Source organism: Oreochromis aureus, linkage group 9, assembly GCF_013358895.1.
Source record: "Oreochromis aureus strain Israel breed Guangdong linkage group 9, ZZ_aureus, whole genome shotgun sequence".
NCBI classification, from domain to species: domain Eukaryota; kingdom Metazoa; phylum Chordata; class Actinopteri; order Cichliformes; family Cichlidae; genus Oreochromis; species Oreochromis aureus.
Window position 1 is genome coordinate 21,311,141 of NC_052950.1, and position 17,682 is coordinate 21,328,822.

A 17,682-nucleotide genomic window follows, 5' to 3' on the forward strand; every position below is an offset into this window, starting at 1 on the left:
CTGCTAATAAGATGATTATTAAGATGTAATATCAGTAGTTGAAGAGGTAGTTTAAATGTGACTAATTTAAAATTATTTTTTAACACTTACATCATTTAAAAATAATCAAGTTCTTTTTTGTAAAATCCTATTCTGAAAGTAGGTAGAAAGTATACTAGTGTACCAGTGGAGTATAAGTAGCATAAAACTGACATACTCAGTTGTGGCATGTGTGTAAATGCACTGCTGTCTCAAGAAAATATACTGTTGAAAGCTCAAGGCAAAAGAAAAATGATGTGTTCATAAAATTCCTCTGTGGTTGGCTGCCATTCCCTCTTTCAGCTGCTTTTCTTCAAATTCAGATGGTTCAGTGAGTTTCCAGGTTGAAAGGTTTGAATCATAACAGAGATAAGATGAAGTGTAAATGTCAGAGAGTGAATTTGGAGAAAAAAACTACAGCAATTTTTTTTTCATTTTACTTTGTGCTTTTATGTCAAAAAGGTGCGCGTGTGTTACAGACAAATACGTCCAGATGGATCTCGTACTGTCACAACTCCCACCCCTTCTATTATCTATTACCATCACATACTAACAAACCCTTATCTCCCGACACAGAGCTCCTCTCATGCTTCTCCAAACCCATCCATCCTCTTCCTGCTCTTCACTTTCAACCAGCTGCATCACCTCCACCCTCCTCCCTTTTTTCCTCCAGCGCCCGCTGTTCTCGCCGCTTAGTCAGCATTAAGTGTTATCCCTCCTCCCGTCTGTCCTGTGGTATGAGTTTCTCCCAAAACCAGATACAAGGAAATCCCTTACCCTGGTCTATAAATCATCTCTCTGTTTACACTCTCCTCTCCCTGCACGAAGAAAATTACAACAAATGCAGCTGAGATCCAATTCTGTTTTAAAAGTCACTGGCTGACATTTGACTTTAAAAAAATCACATTATGCTGCATTATTTATGGATTTTGTTTTGGGAGTCATAATTTGTAGCGTCTGCCTTAATTTTTCTTGCCCTTAGAACAACACAAACACTTCATTTTCACCTTCTTGTCACCACAGGAATTTCTCTCTGAAAGCTCTTCAAGCTTTCAGGGCAAACTGGGACTTTTAAAATAACTTGAAAACTTTGATGTATAAACACACAAAGAAGTCAGGCTACCTCACTTAAAATAATGATGAAGAATGAGCTAAATTAGCCAACAAGCAGCATCGGTGTTACTGCACATCACAATTAATCATAAACAGGTAGCAGACTGTGACAAAAATCACGTGAATCAGAATTCAATTCAATTCAATTTTATCGCCAAATAACAACAACAGGCGCTTTAGATGTTAAGGTAGACCCTACAATAATACATACAGATAAAAACCCAACAATCACATGACCCCCTATGAGCAAGCACTTTGGTGACAGTGGAAAGGAAAAACTCCCTTTTAACAGGAAGAAACCTCCGGCAGAACCAGGCTCAGGGAGGGGCGGGGCCATCTGCTGCGACTGGTTGAGGTGAGATTTAAACTCTCAAAAATGTTTTCTATGTTAATAATGAGCCAGTCTGCCTCCAGTCTGGGATATGAAATCTGGAATTTAAAATGAGTCATTTCACATCTGTGAAGCTGGCTTTAAAACACAGGCCAATACTGACTTCCTGATTTTTACTAGACAAGCCCTTGAATGTCAAAGAAAAGCCCAGTGTTTTATAGCTTGGTTTTCCCACTCTAAGTAAGTAGTTTCCCATCTTTGTCTTCTCTCTACAACAGGTGTTAGCACACTGCATGCTCGACAACGCACTTAACCTGTTTGAGTAGTTTTTGGTCTTTCAGAAGCTGAAGGAACACAGTAAACACAATACCATGACCCTTTTTTTGTTTGATTCACTGTTCATTTAAACTAAATGAACTAAAACAGCACGTAAAAAAACCAAATGTTAAAACTAAGAAGTTGTTTTGTTTCTTGAAAGGCCTACTCATTATGATCTTAGTTGGGACGGTCACATTTTCTTCAAACAACAGCTGCTGTAGTTTTAAAAGTGAAATGTTTTCACTCGGGCTTGATTTAGATTTCTGCAGCGTGACAGTTTGGAGCCAACTTTCTTCTACTTTTCATTTTGTAATGCACCAAATGTTTTTAGTGGGTCACAGGTCTGGATTGCAGGCCAGTTTAGCACCTGGACTCTAACAATGGAGTCATACATTGGAATAAGCCCAGAATGTTGTTTGGCACAGCCATTCCCTGAAAACTATGTTGTTCAGATACATATGTTGCTTCAAAGTTTGTATACACTCATTTTATTGGGTACACCTTGCTAGTACTGAGTTGGACCCGCTTTTGTATTCATGGCACAGATTCAACAAGGCGCTGAAAACATGTTTCAGAGATTTTGGTCCATATTGACATGATAGCATCACACATATGCTGCTGATTTTTTGGCTGCACATCCATGATGTGAACCTCCTGTTTCTATCCGCAAGTTTTCTGCTCCTTACAAGATACTAACTACACCATTATGTTCACCAGCTAGTCTGCTGGTCATTCAGAGCTGTGCAGGTAGTTTCACTGCTTGAAACAGTTGCTTGCTGCAAAACAGAAGCAAACAGTCATTTGATCCATGTAGTGTGAATGTGGAATTTTGGCAACAGGAAAAAAAAAAACACTAAAGCTGGTGATCATCATACGAGAGAAAATGCAAACATTATGGCAATAAAAAGAAAAGCACAGGGAAAGTCAAACACAGACGCTCACCCACACGCATAATAAATGTTTGCAAAGGCAAGCTGACTGTAAAGTATCAAGGCCAAAGGAAAAATCTGAAAGTGGTATGGCAGACAATGAAAAAAAATTAAGACTTCATAAAAGTATTAAGTGATCAAAAGCTGCCACGTCGTTTTGAAACAGAACTAAGAAGCAGAATCTGAGAATCCCACAACACAACCCTGCAAAAGAGGAGAAACCACAGCAAAGTTCATAAAATTCCCCATCAGACATTCTGACAAACGCACTGCAAAGTATCACATGACAGTATATATTAAATGTGTCACTCCCTGACAAGCACCCATGTTAACATAGGATGTTTGATACCCTGAAAACCAGGATGGATGAGGTGTTATTAAGACTACAGCTAAAGGTGGTTGAGAAGCCAGGGGATACTCTGCCAGAGAAACCCACCGGACTGAACCGAGCCCTGGCCATGCTGACACAGCTGCTTCCAGGCAAAGATACCCCGACACCATGCTCAGCCAGGAATGTTCCAGGCCTTTGCTGGAGAAACCATAACAAGTGCAGGAAATGGATTAGTGCATTCTGGGTTCCACACCGGCCACAAACCTCTTGAGCCCGGCCTCTCCAAACCCACATGCGTGGGAACAGGAGTCACAGCAGCACAGGGCGTATGACCCCCATCCAGATATCAGCGCATGTCCCAAGAGGATGTCCTCCCATTTTTGTTTTATCCTCAACTTGTGGAGGAAGTCTTGCATTTTACGCTTTTGTTGTATTAACTTTGCACACTCTTTCATGTAATTCTACCTCTTTCATCGATATACTGTGCTGCTGGGATAAAACTCATTGTACATGACTATGTCACAATGTATTGTAGTGCAGTAATATTCTGTCAGAGTGTCAGAGTTTGTTATTGCTACAACATAACCTAAAGATAATGTTTCAAAATCATTTCCACTGTTTTGTATGTTTCCTTACGCCGTTTCCAGTCGGTGCTATTTAGGTGGTAACCAACAAAAGGCTGCAGTTCCCTCAATGGCCACTTGAGGCTGGCTCCAAAAACTAATCAGTCCTACTGACTGTCATACTAAGATGCCCACGTTTGTACATGCAACAATGTTTACAGTCTGATATAGTTCTGGTCTCTATATATAATTTCCTCCTTCATTTTGATTAATTCACTCATTTAAACTGGTTGAAATTATCCATAGTTAACTTTTTTCTTGAGGGAAACTTAATTATGATACCTGCTAATTAATAAATATCTGGTTCTGTGAGATACAAATATATACAAGAAGTCTAGTCATGAAAACTAGAGCACAGACTTCTTGGGCAACAATGCTTTATAAGCATCAACTTGGCAGTCAAAGCAACCACGTTGTTAAAATGCAAACCTTTAAGGCTAGATGCAATAGGTGAATAAAAATCCATACACTTGCTACAAAGAACATATTCAGTTCAGTTCAGTCTTATTTATATAGTTTCAAATCACAAAAGCAGGTAAAGATAACGACGCTACAATAATCAAACAAAATCAAACCCTTTGAGTAGGCACTTGGCGAGAGTGGGAAGGAAAAGCTCCCTTTTAACAGGAAGAAACCTCCAACAGAACCAGTATCCAAGTGAAAGAAGAGGGTTTTTCTACCCCTGCTAACATGCTTGGCATATTAACACAGGAGTTTTCAAGGCTTCAAGTCTGAAGAGCTGCAGTATTTGGCACTTGCACAGGTTGTTGTTATTTATATACAAGGTAGTATACCTAAAGTTACCTTGTAGTTACAAGGTAACTTTTCAGAAATATGAAGTAAACTCTTTCATGTAAAACAGATGGAAGCTTTGTGACAAGGTGGCTCTTTCTCTGCTCTTCTTTCTCTTTGTTTTCACAATTGCATGTTTTTTTGTGTGACTTGAAGGTTCATGCTTTGAATCAGGCCAAGGGCAGCTGCTGACTTCCATTGACCGATGATTATACTAGTCCTAATGGGGCTGTAAGAGTTCAGCCAAAGCTCAGGTAGATTTTGTTTTTGTTCTAATGGCCTTCTTGTGTCAGCCCCCCACAGTAAAATAAATACATTTAAACCTTGAGCACTGTGAAAGCAATTCCGGCCCAGCTTCAGCTTGGCAGGGAGGGAGATGGGATTACCATATGAATTTACTTTGGGTATGCGCTGATAACTGTGTGTTTGTGTGTGTGCCTGAGTGGTGTACATTTCCACTTGTATACAAGCGAGTGGAAAATGCATGTCTATATTTGTATTTGTGTAAATATACATGACGTATCCATGCCTTATGGATGATGCTTAAGTAAGGAAAAGAATCAGAAACAGCTCAATCTGTTTAAAAAGTGTATGTCTGTGCGTGCGAGTGCGTGTCTTTGTATAAAGACGACTTCTTACTTTGCACGTCAGCAAAAGCACAAACATCCCCAAATGTACTTTTAAAGCTATTTCAGCATGTGATCACTTCACATTACTGGTTCACATGTGTTGATATTACACATTGCACTTTTTAATGCAAACCTTACATACTTGTATGCAGAAAAGAGGGAGCCCGGACTTTGCTGGTTTGTATATAAATTGCAGCCAAAACAGTGAAGAAAGTGAATGAAAGCAGTGTTGAGTTTCCTTACAGTTGTATATCTGCACTTTATCACAAAACCGAGGTGAATACATCAAATCCTGGAATTTCAGGAATTGGACGAGCGCTTCATAAACAACCATCTGGAAAGATGAGGCCAACAATAAAACCATGTGGAATTTTACTGGTTATCTTTTCTATTGCTTCCTTGATAGAGAGAGAAAAAAGAAACTTAAAGCACACAAGTAAGCACACGGACTGCATTCAAAAGCATTTTTTACAATTAACTCAAAGCACGGACAATTTATTTTAAGACTAATTTCTTCAACTAGCACGGGCGTGAAACATCTTGTTCTAATCATGGCGCACTGTTTGATTTCTTATGCAACAAGAAATATCGCTTCTACCCAGAAATATGGAGCCACCAGCCACCTCTCACACATTCATTCACAAATGCTAACGCACTGATGACAGCTACCATGCCAGGCTCTGGCCCAACCGTGGTTCTCGACATATGGAAAGCATGATCTACCTGCTGACAGCTGCTCATTCCTCACATCTCCATGTTTCAAGTCTCCCTAAGATGATTTTCTTTGCATTCAGGAATTTTATGGAAGCCCGTGGCTCTCTGCAAAAACTTCTGGAGCACTTTGGGAATTGGTCAGTAGCAATGCAAAGTATATGTATATAAAAGGGGATGCCAAAGCCCACTCGTGTTAAAGGTGCCGTTTCTTGTTCACCGTGCCGTTTCTGAGTGTTGTCTTTCCCGTGTTAACTCGCACCCCGTTATTTTTTTTAAGCTCAGTGGTGACTTTATAAACTGGGCAGATATTCACACAACATTCACAGCTTTGACATGTCACGACAGTTTAAACACTATCAGTCTCCCTGGAGACCGCAGTGAATTAAAGCAAAACATGCAGGGAGGAAATAACTGTTTGTTCCCTTCTGTGAACTGACATTATGGCACTAATAGTGGTAGAATGAGGGCTCGGGAGGGTTTGCATGAATGCGGCTCTATTGCACAACAAAGGCTCTGGAGGGGTGAAGCAGACCCCCGGAGCCGGCCCCTCAGAACAGCTGCCGTGTCCCGGCAGGACCAATTTCACTCAGTTAGGAGTTCAGCGGCTTTCTTGTCCTACTCATCCAAATGTCAAAAGTTCATTTGAATAAAGTTAAAAGTGAGCTGGATTTGGCTTCCCCACCCCACCCTCCCCACGGCTCTCTAATGTAATATATGAGCGGGGACTTGCACACGCTCACAGAGAAAGACAAACAGGATGCTTCTACTCGGGTGACTAGGATGAAAGGGACCGTGTGCTTGGACGCAGCTTGAATTCGTCTCCGCTGGTCCTGAGTTAGACAGCGTAGCCCGCTGCCTCCTTTTCACTCTCACGGACTTCGGCCAAACTGTGTGTGAATGAGTCATATTCCAGTAACACCCTGAATACAGCGACTCTGAGACTCCTGATCGCAATTCGATGAGCAGTTATGGGGCATGTGCTCATGCCTGCAGTGAGAATAATAATGATAATGCTCTTCAGCATGTGTGACAGAGGGTTGGTCCCTTGGTTTGGTTTTTAAGCATTATCCAAAAGCATGAATAGCGAATATGCTGAAGCAGTGAACCCAACAGCACATCAGCAGCAAGTACAGAAAAACAACTGAGAGCAGATCCTGTTTTTAAAAAAGTGCTTGTGATGGAGAGATTGCACATCATTAAACATATATTATGTATGGGCAAGAGGGGAAAAAGTGCATTACTGGAGCAGAGTGGATGGTATTAAAGCTGGCTTTGAGGGAAAACACTGAGCAGAGGTGTTGTTTAAAACACTCAATTTGCCCAAATTACTAAAAATTAGGATGCATTAGTCATGGGAACTATTTGTTTGGCAGAAAAACACTTCAAAACTGCAGAGAGTCACAAGGATACTTTCCCCGAAGCTAGTGCTGACTTTCACAATCATTTGAGAATGTAGTACAGTGATAAGTGGAAAGGGACTGCCTGTTGTTACAGAGAGCAATCTTTAGAGGGCAAGAATAGTCTGCGTTAAACACTTAGTGTGCTGGGAAACTGAAATTTCAGCAATTTGTAACCAAATTTTATAAGACAGAGGGTGACAGTGATGGATTAACTTCAGTAGGATACCAGCTTTGATGTATTTACACTGTAGACTGGTAAAAACCTTCTGAATAGTCAGCTGCTGTGCCTCTGTTTGCTTTTGGGTTACAACCGCATCGGTGGTCATAACAGCTGGAGGACATATAGTAGAAACAAGATCCTGCTGCAACAGCTCAACTAGATGTTCTGCTTTGTCGTGTAGATTTTCACTGTTTACTTTCATGTATTTTAATCTCTATTCAGCCTTTTTAGTTACTGTAAGATGTTGCAAGTCTAATCACTAATGACTTTTGCTTTAAAGTGGCTCTATTGTGCTTTTGCTTATTAGCCGTGACCAAAGTTTTAAATAATGAGGTCAGACTGTATTGAACTAATTCCTCTGAGCCTAAGATTCAGGCTTCAGACTGATCCAAATGATCCAAATCTCAAGCACACAGCTCTGACTGTGAGCACAGAAACCCCACCCACATGGTATTTAAACCATCTGTTTTTAAGGGGCAGCCAATCAGAACAAAGTTGGCTTAAAGGGAAAGAAGCTAAAAGAAGAAGCTTGCTTCAGACAGTGAATGAGTTACCTGCAACGCATGCACCAGAGCCCATCATGAAAATATAAAAGTGTGTGAGTCATGTAAAGCTTCTCTTGCAGAGTGGAAATGAGGATAAAAGGGGCCTTCAAAGAATTCATAATGTACAGATCTGTAAAGAAAGCCTAAAAAAAAAAATATATGTTGCCTGTGCATGAACACACTTCTACACACACAAAAAATGCATGTACCACAACAAACGGACATGCATTGACTACAGTCTGAGTTTGAGTAGCCACATTTTTGAGGTTCTCGGCATGTTTGTGTGAGTCAACATGTTTAAGTGACTCGGTTTAAGTGGATAAAGGGGAGGTTTTGAAACTTCTTGATCTGGTGCGCTCTGTCAGCAGTCGTTGAGCCTGCGGCAAGCTGGACCTCACAGACTGTCAGCCACATTTATGTTCAGCCTAAAATCCTGCCATCAGAGGCAAAACCATTAGCGACGACTATCGGGACAGATGAGGTTCAGGGAGCCAGCTGTCTGTCCTGACATAAAGTGATCCAATTAGTGCAACATGCTTGTAAATATCCAAGTAATTGTAGGTATGCAGCAGCAGAAAGAGAGAAGGAGGTGGGCCCACACACTAAGGCCCTTAAATTCATGGCTTTTTATTCACACAAAAAAGAAGTTTTGTGATTAAAAAGAAGAAAAGGTCACGTCTCACTCACCGAACCTCTTGTATCCAAAAGACTGTACTTCCTCCTCGTCTGCAAAGTCGTCTGCGTGACATAATCAGAAACATATGACATAAATAGGTCACACAACTGGGGGTACACGGTATCTGAGACAGTTGGTAGGACTCCATAAAGAACATAAAAGTGTTAGAGACACTACTGCTGCTGCTGCGTAGAGTCAGAAATGCATAAAGTTATCTTTAAATACAAAGATCAGTGCAGCCAGTGAGGATTTATGCTAGAGATAATGGAGTATCATCTCCTCTGTGTATGTGTGAGTGTGAGTTTGGAGATAGGAGGTCTACAGAACTGTAAAAACCACAGGCTGCGGTTTCTCTGGGTTGTTGACAGTAAACCCTAATTACACTGCTACACTGCACTGAAGACTGGAGCGGAGCACAGAGAACATCACTGGTAATGGTTAACAGATGGGGCCAGGAGGAGGGTGACATGGGTGAGGGGGAGCGATGGAGGAGGCAGGGAGGGATGACTTTCCCGAAGGGGGGGCGTTTAGACTAGATCAGGAGCCACTGTTGCAAAGTGGATCACACATTCCTGAGGGCTAATTCCCCTCCAGTTCACTCTACACGAGGAAGATGCTGATGAATTAGAAAGCCTCCAGATTGTTGTCTTTAATCGGCTACTTGTTGGAGTTTAAGCACAAACACAGCAGTCAGTGATGAAGCTCTGCAGGTGGTGCTCACTGGTCATCATCAGTCATACCCTTCTCTTTCTCATGTTTAAAATCAAGTGCATCTAAAGCCTCTCTTTTCTCTCGTTTGTTAGATCTGGGCTTTTTAAAAATTCTCACATTATCAGTTTAGCAGCCAAATTGCGCAAACATTATTTGGTGTTTTAATCCTTTCAGTGGGATGAAACTGGTGGTGGAAAAAAAAAACTGCGTTTTACAACTTCTGCAGCGCAGTAGCGTAATGTCATCCAGATGTGCGGACTCGCAGAACACAAAGAAACACTTACATGTTAAATCAATGCAATATTTGAATGAAAGTAAAAGTCCTGCACTTTTCTTTCTGCAGCAACAACTACGTACCTTTCATGGCGTTTTATCACTCGTTGAGAACTGTAGAAGAGATGAGGACCGCTGTCACTTTATGCGCATCTCACCATCCAGTGCAGAAGTGTAAACTTGTTCCAACACACTATAATTAAAGGATTTTTTTTAAGCTACAAGTCTGCAATGACTTTCATGACTCTCAGATTAAATTCCCATCGTTTTTGCTTTCTTGCTCGCTGTGGCTCAGAAGAGTGTTTGCTGGAGAGCTCAGATGATCCCGGAGCGCTGAACTAAAGGAGAGCTGAGCTGAGACTTAGACCAGTGTTAAGTTACACAAAGCAGCAAGTTGTGTTTCCGGTGGTCCTTTCAGAATAAATTGTAGTCACCCCACCTCTTTTCCACCCCTTAAACCACAGAAAATACAACCTACTTCAGGAAGATGAACTTTTCCAACATGCCTTTCACATAATTTGTTCCCATTTCTTCTTTCTATGAAAAAATACCAAACATATCTCAGTTTATCAAATATAACAACGTAAATCATCAAAAGATATTACTGAAAACCTGGCATCTCTTGTCAAGTGGTAGCCCTAAATTCTATCTACAGGACAGGATTTCGCATGGCACTCGTTCCAAACAAACTGCTGATGCAATAAAAGTATATCTGAATTAAAAACACACACAATAGAACACTCTCTGCCATGCACTGGCTTTCCTACAGCTCGAACCTCAGCATTATTGAAGCAGTGTCGGATCATCCTAACAGGGATCAGAAGAAAAGGCTGTTTAAAGAAATTAAAAGAAGCCCTGCCTAAGAGAGTTCAGGCTGTGTTTATGAAAAAGATCACACTAAATATTGACTTTTCACCTTTTTGCACAAGCTGTGTTTTTGGCTTATATACTTTATTTCCATGTGTGTATATATTTTTCACCACGTGACTGCACACATTTTCCTAGCAAAATATAAAGATATGAAGGATGCCTCGGGTCTTTTGCACAGTTCTTGGTTTCAGAAAAAAACTTCTGTGTCAAGTTCAAAATCTTTGCTTTGACACATTTAGGGGGGAAAAACTAATCTATTAGTCATTTGTAACAACATATAGATGACATTTTCTGTCCTCTCTTTTAGATTTTCTAAGTGCTTTTAAAGTATCTAAATTTAATTTGGGCAAGCTTCTATTGTGAAAGCTAAGATACTTAGGAATAGGGTTATGGTTAGGGTTAGGGATAAGGTTAGGTTTAGGGCTGGAATACATGGCTGGAAGGTCTATTACCGCGGGACCGTCATTCCACTGGAATTCATCCATAACCCGCCGCGTACCATCAGAACGCGGCAGGTCACCTTTCGCGTTCCTCACGAACGCCGCGGGACGTGACAAAACGTCGGTATGCTACGCCCTGGGAGTGTGCTGCACAGCCTTTCAAAGCAGTGACGGTCCCCGGCCCTCCTGCTGAGCCTCCTCCTGTGGGGACAGAGGAGGTGCGGACTGCTTTCAGCACTACAGACCGCGAGACGTCGCCCGACGCTGCAGTAATCCAGCCGGAGATGAGATTAGGTTACAGGGGGTTGATATCAATCTCGTCCCCCGGGTTAAAATCTGGTACCCATTAGAGATAATTTCAAAGGTTGGGGAAGGTGGAGGGGAGCACCGCGACATTTCTGCCCAGTTTCTGTTTTGCGTATTTAGGCTCATATCTCATGTCCTTCAAGGATTTAAAAAATAATTTTAATATCAGCCTCCCTGCGGTAATAGATTAAACATGCTGTTTGGGGATGTGTTATCATCTGATTTATCACGGCAGCCCCACATTCCTGCAAAACACTGCAGAGTATTTTCCATTGCTTCCACAGAACAGGAGAGAATCCTGCAGGAAAAAATAGCAGGCATACAAAAACTAAAATCAAAAACTTACAGATTCAAGAAAAAGTCTTATGGCTGCTTGAGAGCTGTACTTCAAAGGTAGAAAAAAGTTTGCATGACCCAGTTGTATGGATAAATTAGTGAAAAACTATAAATATGCATTTTTATTGCCATGATGTCTAAATGAGCTTTGTTTGATAAAGCACAATAACACCCTCATGACAAAATGGCTATATAGATGGTTGTACTTCCTCTAGAAATAACTTTTTTTGCTGAGAAGTGTCCGCTGTTTATCCAAATTAGACTGTAAGGTTCACTGGGGGCCATTTTTCTTTAACTCTTCCAGGTGTTGTGATAATTCCTGGACACTTCCTGTATCCACAGTCTTCAGATCACTGATCAAACACAGAGCTCCAGCTGCATCCTCCCAGACTAACAAGGAACATCAAAGAAATGAGACAGGCCCACTCTTGCGTCTTCACAGTCCAGGTTAGTGTCACTGGGTTACATGATGCTAATCTTTTTACACTCGCTCACTTCATGCCAGTAAATTTTCCAGAAATGGATGCAGACAACATCAAGTGTCTCAGCACTGGAATCCTCTGGGCTTGGAAGGAAAGCAGCACACATGTCCAGCTCAGATCTGTTTGTTCTTCTTTCTTTGGATAACACGGCCTTCTAACTCTGGCTCAGCACTAATAGCTTGAGTTTGACCCAGTCTGCCTCATAACATACTTCAGACCAAGTTGAGATGATAAAGCAACTAATTACTTGTTTTACTAAAGGCTTCAAAACTGTTATTTTACTGTCGGCTATGATTGGAGCAGCAGGCTAGTACTGGGGCTCAGAGAGAGATCGTGGTGAGCTAATAAAAAGCAGCTGAGGGTCAGGTAGCTTACAGCCAAACTCCTGCTGGTCCTTATTCAGGGGTTGGGACCTCATTTGCTGGGTCAAGGCTTTCTGCACTGGGCTCAGATTAGCAGGAGGTTTAGAAAGCATACAGGAATTCCACATTTGCCACGGTGCCGCCATGTAGTGATTAGAAAAATGGCAACTCAAATCATTCAATTGCTGCAGGAGAGATTCACTAGTGGCAGACTAGAAAAAGTACTTTTCCATAGACTGCTGAGATAGTTTAATAACTTTTTAATTTTTTAAACTGTACCTTAACATAACCGTTCATGCCCTAAAAAAAGAAAGAAAATTATGATCTCTTGGGGGCAGCAGAGACAAGCTCTAAAAACAAGACTAGTTCTTACCGTAAAATCCTGTTTTTAAAAGTAGTCTTCAATCTTCCACAGCTAAACTTACCTACAGGATTTTAAAATGCAACCACTATGACTTTATGTCTGAAAAAGAGATATAAAAATAAGGTGAAAGAGGGCTGGGCTGTACTTTTATGTAATATCACTTTGTACCACAAGAGGGGGCAGTGAGTCAATGTAACATTTATCCAACCAGTAAACAATTAAACATTTTTATTTAGAATGGCAGCCTGCAAATTCCAAAGCATCTTAAATAAATATATATACTTTTAAAAAAAGAAGCAGCTGCAAACATCTGGAAACATTTCAACAAATTCATTAGACCAACACTGCCTCCTGGTAGTAAAGTTTTCAGTTAAAGTTTTTAAGATTAATTAAAAAATAGTGTCTTTAATACAGCTCCAGGTGTGCGGCTGGAATTTTCCATCAGGATCTTGAGTCTACCTGGTATCGCCCCTGGGCAGGGACATCTTCTCCTTTGCAGTTCTACACACTTGGAGCTGATTGCAGGCAATCAAGCCAGAGTGATTTAAGCCTCACGCTGACGTTCAGTCACTGCCGGTTTGTCATCAACTCATGTTGGTAACCAGCTTACATGTTTCAGGCTCTCCTTGTGATTTACTCTGCTAACCTTGTTTTCTTGTGCCACAGTTCCTGGACTCACCTTGACTCAAACCTCAAGCTTAAGCTCCTCTTTTGGACTCAGGATACCTTACCCAATCTTGGAAATCACTCTGTGCCTCACCTGCCTGCCCTTCCGCTATCACGCCATCAGGAACCTTCAGATCTCAGGTCAGCCATCCCACACCGTCACTCCACCTGCAAGTAAGAAAAGTTGTAAAATATACTCACCATCTACAGAGCTCCTCTCCACTACCTCCCTAATTCAGTTGTCCTCTCTCCTCAGTATGACTGCTAAACTGCTACGTTCCAGTGTACATCAGTTCCCCCCTCTCAATCCACGTCAAGCTAGCCATGTAAACGAGGCCTCGCCACGTCAAGTCCTGTGTTTTAGTGCCTCTGTCCTTATCACATTTTGAGGTTAACCAATAAACATCATAAAACGTTCTGCTGTCTCTGCTCTGGGTTCCTACACTTGAGTCCAGTTTTTGTACCAAGCTTCCGGTCTTATGACACACTATTTTTAAGTATGATGACTTCCAGGATCAGTGCACTAGTTTCCAGTTTTCTCTGTGTGGATGGAAGACAGATCGGTAATGAACTAAAGGAAACGTCTGAATACGTAAGTGGAGGAACACACAAATACTGATGTTTCAATGAGGAAAACTAAGTATAAAAATGTTGTATGTAAAGTTAGATGGTTACTTACTAAGTGATAATGCATACAGTCACAACATCATTCTCCATAACTGGAAGAGTTTTAGACAGAGTGCCAGAAAGCTTTGTAGCTGTTCTGGTTACTCATGATGACAGATGGGTTTCAGTAAGACACAAGAGCCTAAAGGATTACATGCAGTTTCTTTTGGCTGTTTATCACCAGCTAGTACATTTACAGCACAGGTAACCATATCCCAAGGCATACAGCTGTATTACATGAAGGTGAAATGACAGTGCACATGGTGGAGTCAGGGTTCTTATCGATGTAAACCATATTTGGTGTTCCCTGGACTGGATTACACAGCTGTCTTCCACTGGATTTTTTTTTTTTTTTTTTTTTTTGATACCCTAAAGAAATGAATGGCTGCCTGGAATGGTAGAAAAACAGAATACAAGCAACATAAACTGAAAGTCTACACAGTTTGTTGTTAAAGCTTAAACTAAGAGCAGCCGTATTTCCTCTTTTCAGTTACCCTAGTTTGTGTATAGTGTGCATGTGCAGTCCTCCTGCTCCTGTTGTGGCCTGCAGTGCAGAGCTTAGCCCATGATTGAGACCATGCCAGTGTGTGTGCCAATTCTCTGCAGGGGGCTCAGGCTTACTGTCAGTCTGATGGAGATTAAAGCATAAAGTTTTACCTAAGGAGGGCTCTGGACTATGTTAGAGACCATTAAGTGTGTGAGACAGACAAACAACTGAGCATGTTATATTTACAGAGCATTAAAGTTGATCTGCAGGTATGTAGCGCGCATAAGGCTTAATAACCAATAATGCAAACACACTAATAGGATCTGTGCTGCTGAGTAGATCCATAAAAATAGAACAATCCTCGGAGGAACCAGACTGTGTCAGTCTCATCCCTCCATAAGCACAAGCTGCTGCTTTTTTTTTCAGGAGTCGGATATTTTCAGAGCTCTCAAGGTAAAAGCTTGTTCTACATTTCTTTGGTTTGTGTTTTGCACAGAATAGCACAGTTGCAGTGCAACTGCAGGCTTGGATGAAATACTGGAGGCGACTTGCAATACAGCTGTTGTTTTTTTGTTTTTTTTTAACTAGATATTTTAAATGTGTGCAACCTGGAAGACATCATACTGTGTTCACTGAAGGCTAATGGGAATAATTTGCATTGATAAGATGCCATAAACTAAGTAAATATGTAGCATTCAGAGCAAAAACACACAATTATGGTTGTTTCCTGTTATTTACTATTTACTTACTGTTGCTTTCAGCTTATTTAAGAAAAAAATTGTAGTAATTTGAGGTTTTGTTGTGTACATTTTTTGGATATTCACCTTTATGTATAACTCATCTGCACTTTATGGTGGTAAGCCATCATATTTCCTAATGTGATACTAATGAACAAATCCAAAAAGATTAACTGACAGCTGCCTTAGTGGATCTGTTCAGCTCATTATGTTTATTGGTTTGACATTGATTTCATATTGGATGCTAATGAACTGACATTTTCTTCATTCCCCTTCATGCAGTAAATATTATTTCAAACATATATATATAAATTTGCTTGACAGCTGGCACCACCTTGTGGTCGCTGTTTCTTTTTGCTAGAAAAATAATAATTCTTCTCCTTTTCTGAAGCTTGAGGCAGGATGTGGAGGTTTCTTGCTCAGATTCTCTTCATCGCTGAAGTCATGCTCTGTGCCGCCGACTCTCCTCCGATCAGCGAGGAAACACTGAAAAGTAAGGCCTTCGCTGACGGAAAAGAAAAGCAAAAAAAAAGGATATCAGTGATTACTGTTGCAGAACTTATAGTGTGTTCCACTGGTGTGTGCAGGGCTTTCCGCAGCTGGAGAGCAGTATGTTGATGAGGAACTAAAGGGAACTTTGCTCGGAGTGAAGCAGGTGAAGGAAATGATGGAGAAGAAAGAAGAGAAGCACAGGCACCTGATGGATGCACTGAGGCACAGCAGTGATAAGAAGAAGGTGAATTATGTTTGTTTTGCACTGTGCTGATCGTCCAGTTTCAAAAATCCTGCACGGCATTTGTCGCTGGTGTAAGATGTACCCGCAATTAAAGTCGTGTTTAAACGGTTTCATGCCAGTCCTTGTGCATTTTTCTGAAACCCACCCCATATTTTCTGCTTCACAAAGACAAAGCCGCACAGAGAGACCTCAAAGCAGACAGTGAAAAATGAGTGTGGGAGTGCAGCTGGTTAAGTGAGTCTGGGGTGTAGTTTTACTACAGTCAGGATAAATTAACTGTCTGTAGATTATTATATTTTCTGAGTGTTTTCAGAATGCTGGGCAGGGCAGTGTGCCAGAGCCTCAGACTTCATCTTATCCTCTGTGGTTTATTAAAAGGGAATGTATTTGTGACAGAGTTTTCTGTTTTTTGGGGGGGTTCTTTAGGGGGTGATGCAGCTGGCCAAAGAAACACAGCAAAAACTCGAGGAAGCCGAACAACAATGTCAAGATTTAACCAAATCTTCCTTTGGGGAGTGCCGACCATGTTTGGAAGATTCTTGTAAGGCCTTCTATACATCTACGTGTCGCCGCGGCTTCGCCTCTTTCTCGTTCAAGGTTTGACTTTAGCACATTCAAACAAAAGGAATCTCTTTAGGACTGATGTTTAAGGTGCAAACATATCTGTGAATCTCTCTCCCTCCCTTCAGGTAGACGAGTTTTTCAGGAAAATGGCCACTAAGTTAGAAGATGCCGAGCAGGTCCACAATAAAAATGAGGAGAATTCAGGTGGAAGTGTCGCAGCTGAAAACCAGGTCACAGAGGACAAATCCAATATGGAGCTGCTGCAGGCTGAAGCATCATTCAGCGAGCTGTTGTCAAACATCAGCCTTTTGTACAACCAGAGCATTGGTCTGGCCAAGAAGATGCAACCTGTGTTTGGTCACGCCTTTCTAGAAACCTTCGCTACTGAGCTCCAATCCAGCACGCTTTCGACCAGAGGGTCAAGCTCTGGCTTCCTTGGGTCGGTGGGTTTGGAGCACGTTCTTCACTCAGTGCTTGACTTTGGGAAGAGCATGGTGGGAGGCTTCAGTGCCCCAGTGGCTGATTTGTTTGAGGAGATAAAAGAAGCTGAAGAGTACGTTCAGCAATCAAGTCGAGGTATCTGATGCACAACGCTGCACTCATAAATGTGTGTGTTTGTAGACAATGGTTGTTTGTGTGTAACATAATTCATGTCCACCTACAAAGATACAGGCTCGTTTTCTGCAATGGGACCACTGCAGAGCGGATATATGTGCAGGAGACTCCGCAGACAAGCATCAGAGTGCTGGAAGCTTCAAGACCTGTGTGAGACGTGCAGGGATTATCTGTTAAACGGTAAATCCAGATTTATTTTGCCGCTCTTCCCACACACACATATAAACAGTTTGAAACTGTGTTTCCGACAGTGCAAGAGCATAACACAGATTTAGCAGGTTTTATTTGATGTTAAAAATAAGGAAAACAATGGGAAAACAAAAAATGTCTGTCACAATTTCCTGGAGCCTCAATGCCACATAGCTTTTTGGGTCTGACAAACAGTCCAAACCCAACAATATGGTCAAATTAAAATGATTTAGGAGACA

At 41.4% G+C, this 17,682-nt stretch overlaps 2 protein-coding genes across 7 annotated transcripts in view; one reads left to right on the forward strand and one right to left on the reverse strand.

Moving 5' to 3' along the window:
- Window positions 1–10,010, reverse strand: part of LOC116329279 (collectin-12) — a 38,689-nt gene extending 28,679 nt beyond the window's left edge. Inside the window, exons 1-2 of the mRNA XM_031751279.2 lie at window positions 9,708–10,010; window positions 8,651–8,701 (exon numbers count right to left, since the gene is read on the reverse strand). Coding sequence (XP_031607139.2) covers window positions 8,651–8,701; window positions 9,708–9,714 — 58 coding nt within the window. The 5' untranslated portion in view covers window positions 9,715–10,010. The remainder of the gene's footprint in view (window positions 1–8,650; window positions 8,702–9,707) is intronic.
- An 875-nt stretch (window positions 10,011–10,885) lies between these two features.
- Window positions 10,886–17,682, forward strand: part of LOC116329259 (clusterin-like protein 1) — an 8,217-nt gene continuing 1,420 nt past the window's right edge. The window contains exons 1-9 of one of the 6 annotated variants that reach the window (XM_039617848.1): window positions 10,886–12,022; window positions 13,198–13,376; window positions 13,450–13,623; window positions 13,706–14,041; window positions 15,731–15,832; window positions 15,927–16,075; window positions 16,502–16,672; window positions 16,765–17,215; window positions 17,306–17,434. In XM_039617848.1, the coding sequence (XP_039473782.1) occupies window positions 15,742–15,832; window positions 15,927–16,075; window positions 16,502–16,672; window positions 16,765–17,215; window positions 17,306–17,434 (991 nt within the window). In that variant the 5' untranslated portion in view covers window positions 10,886–12,022; window positions 13,198–13,376; window positions 13,450–13,623; window positions 13,706–14,041; window positions 15,731–15,741. Of the gene's footprint in view, window positions 12,023–13,197; window positions 13,624–13,705; window positions 14,042–15,018; window positions 15,056–15,730; window positions 15,833–15,926; window positions 16,076–16,501; window positions 16,673–16,764; window positions 17,216–17,305; window positions 17,435–17,682 lie in introns of those variants that run through there. The other 5 variants (XM_039617847.1, XM_039617846.1, XM_039617849.1 and 2 more) reach the window with 5 other exon arrangements.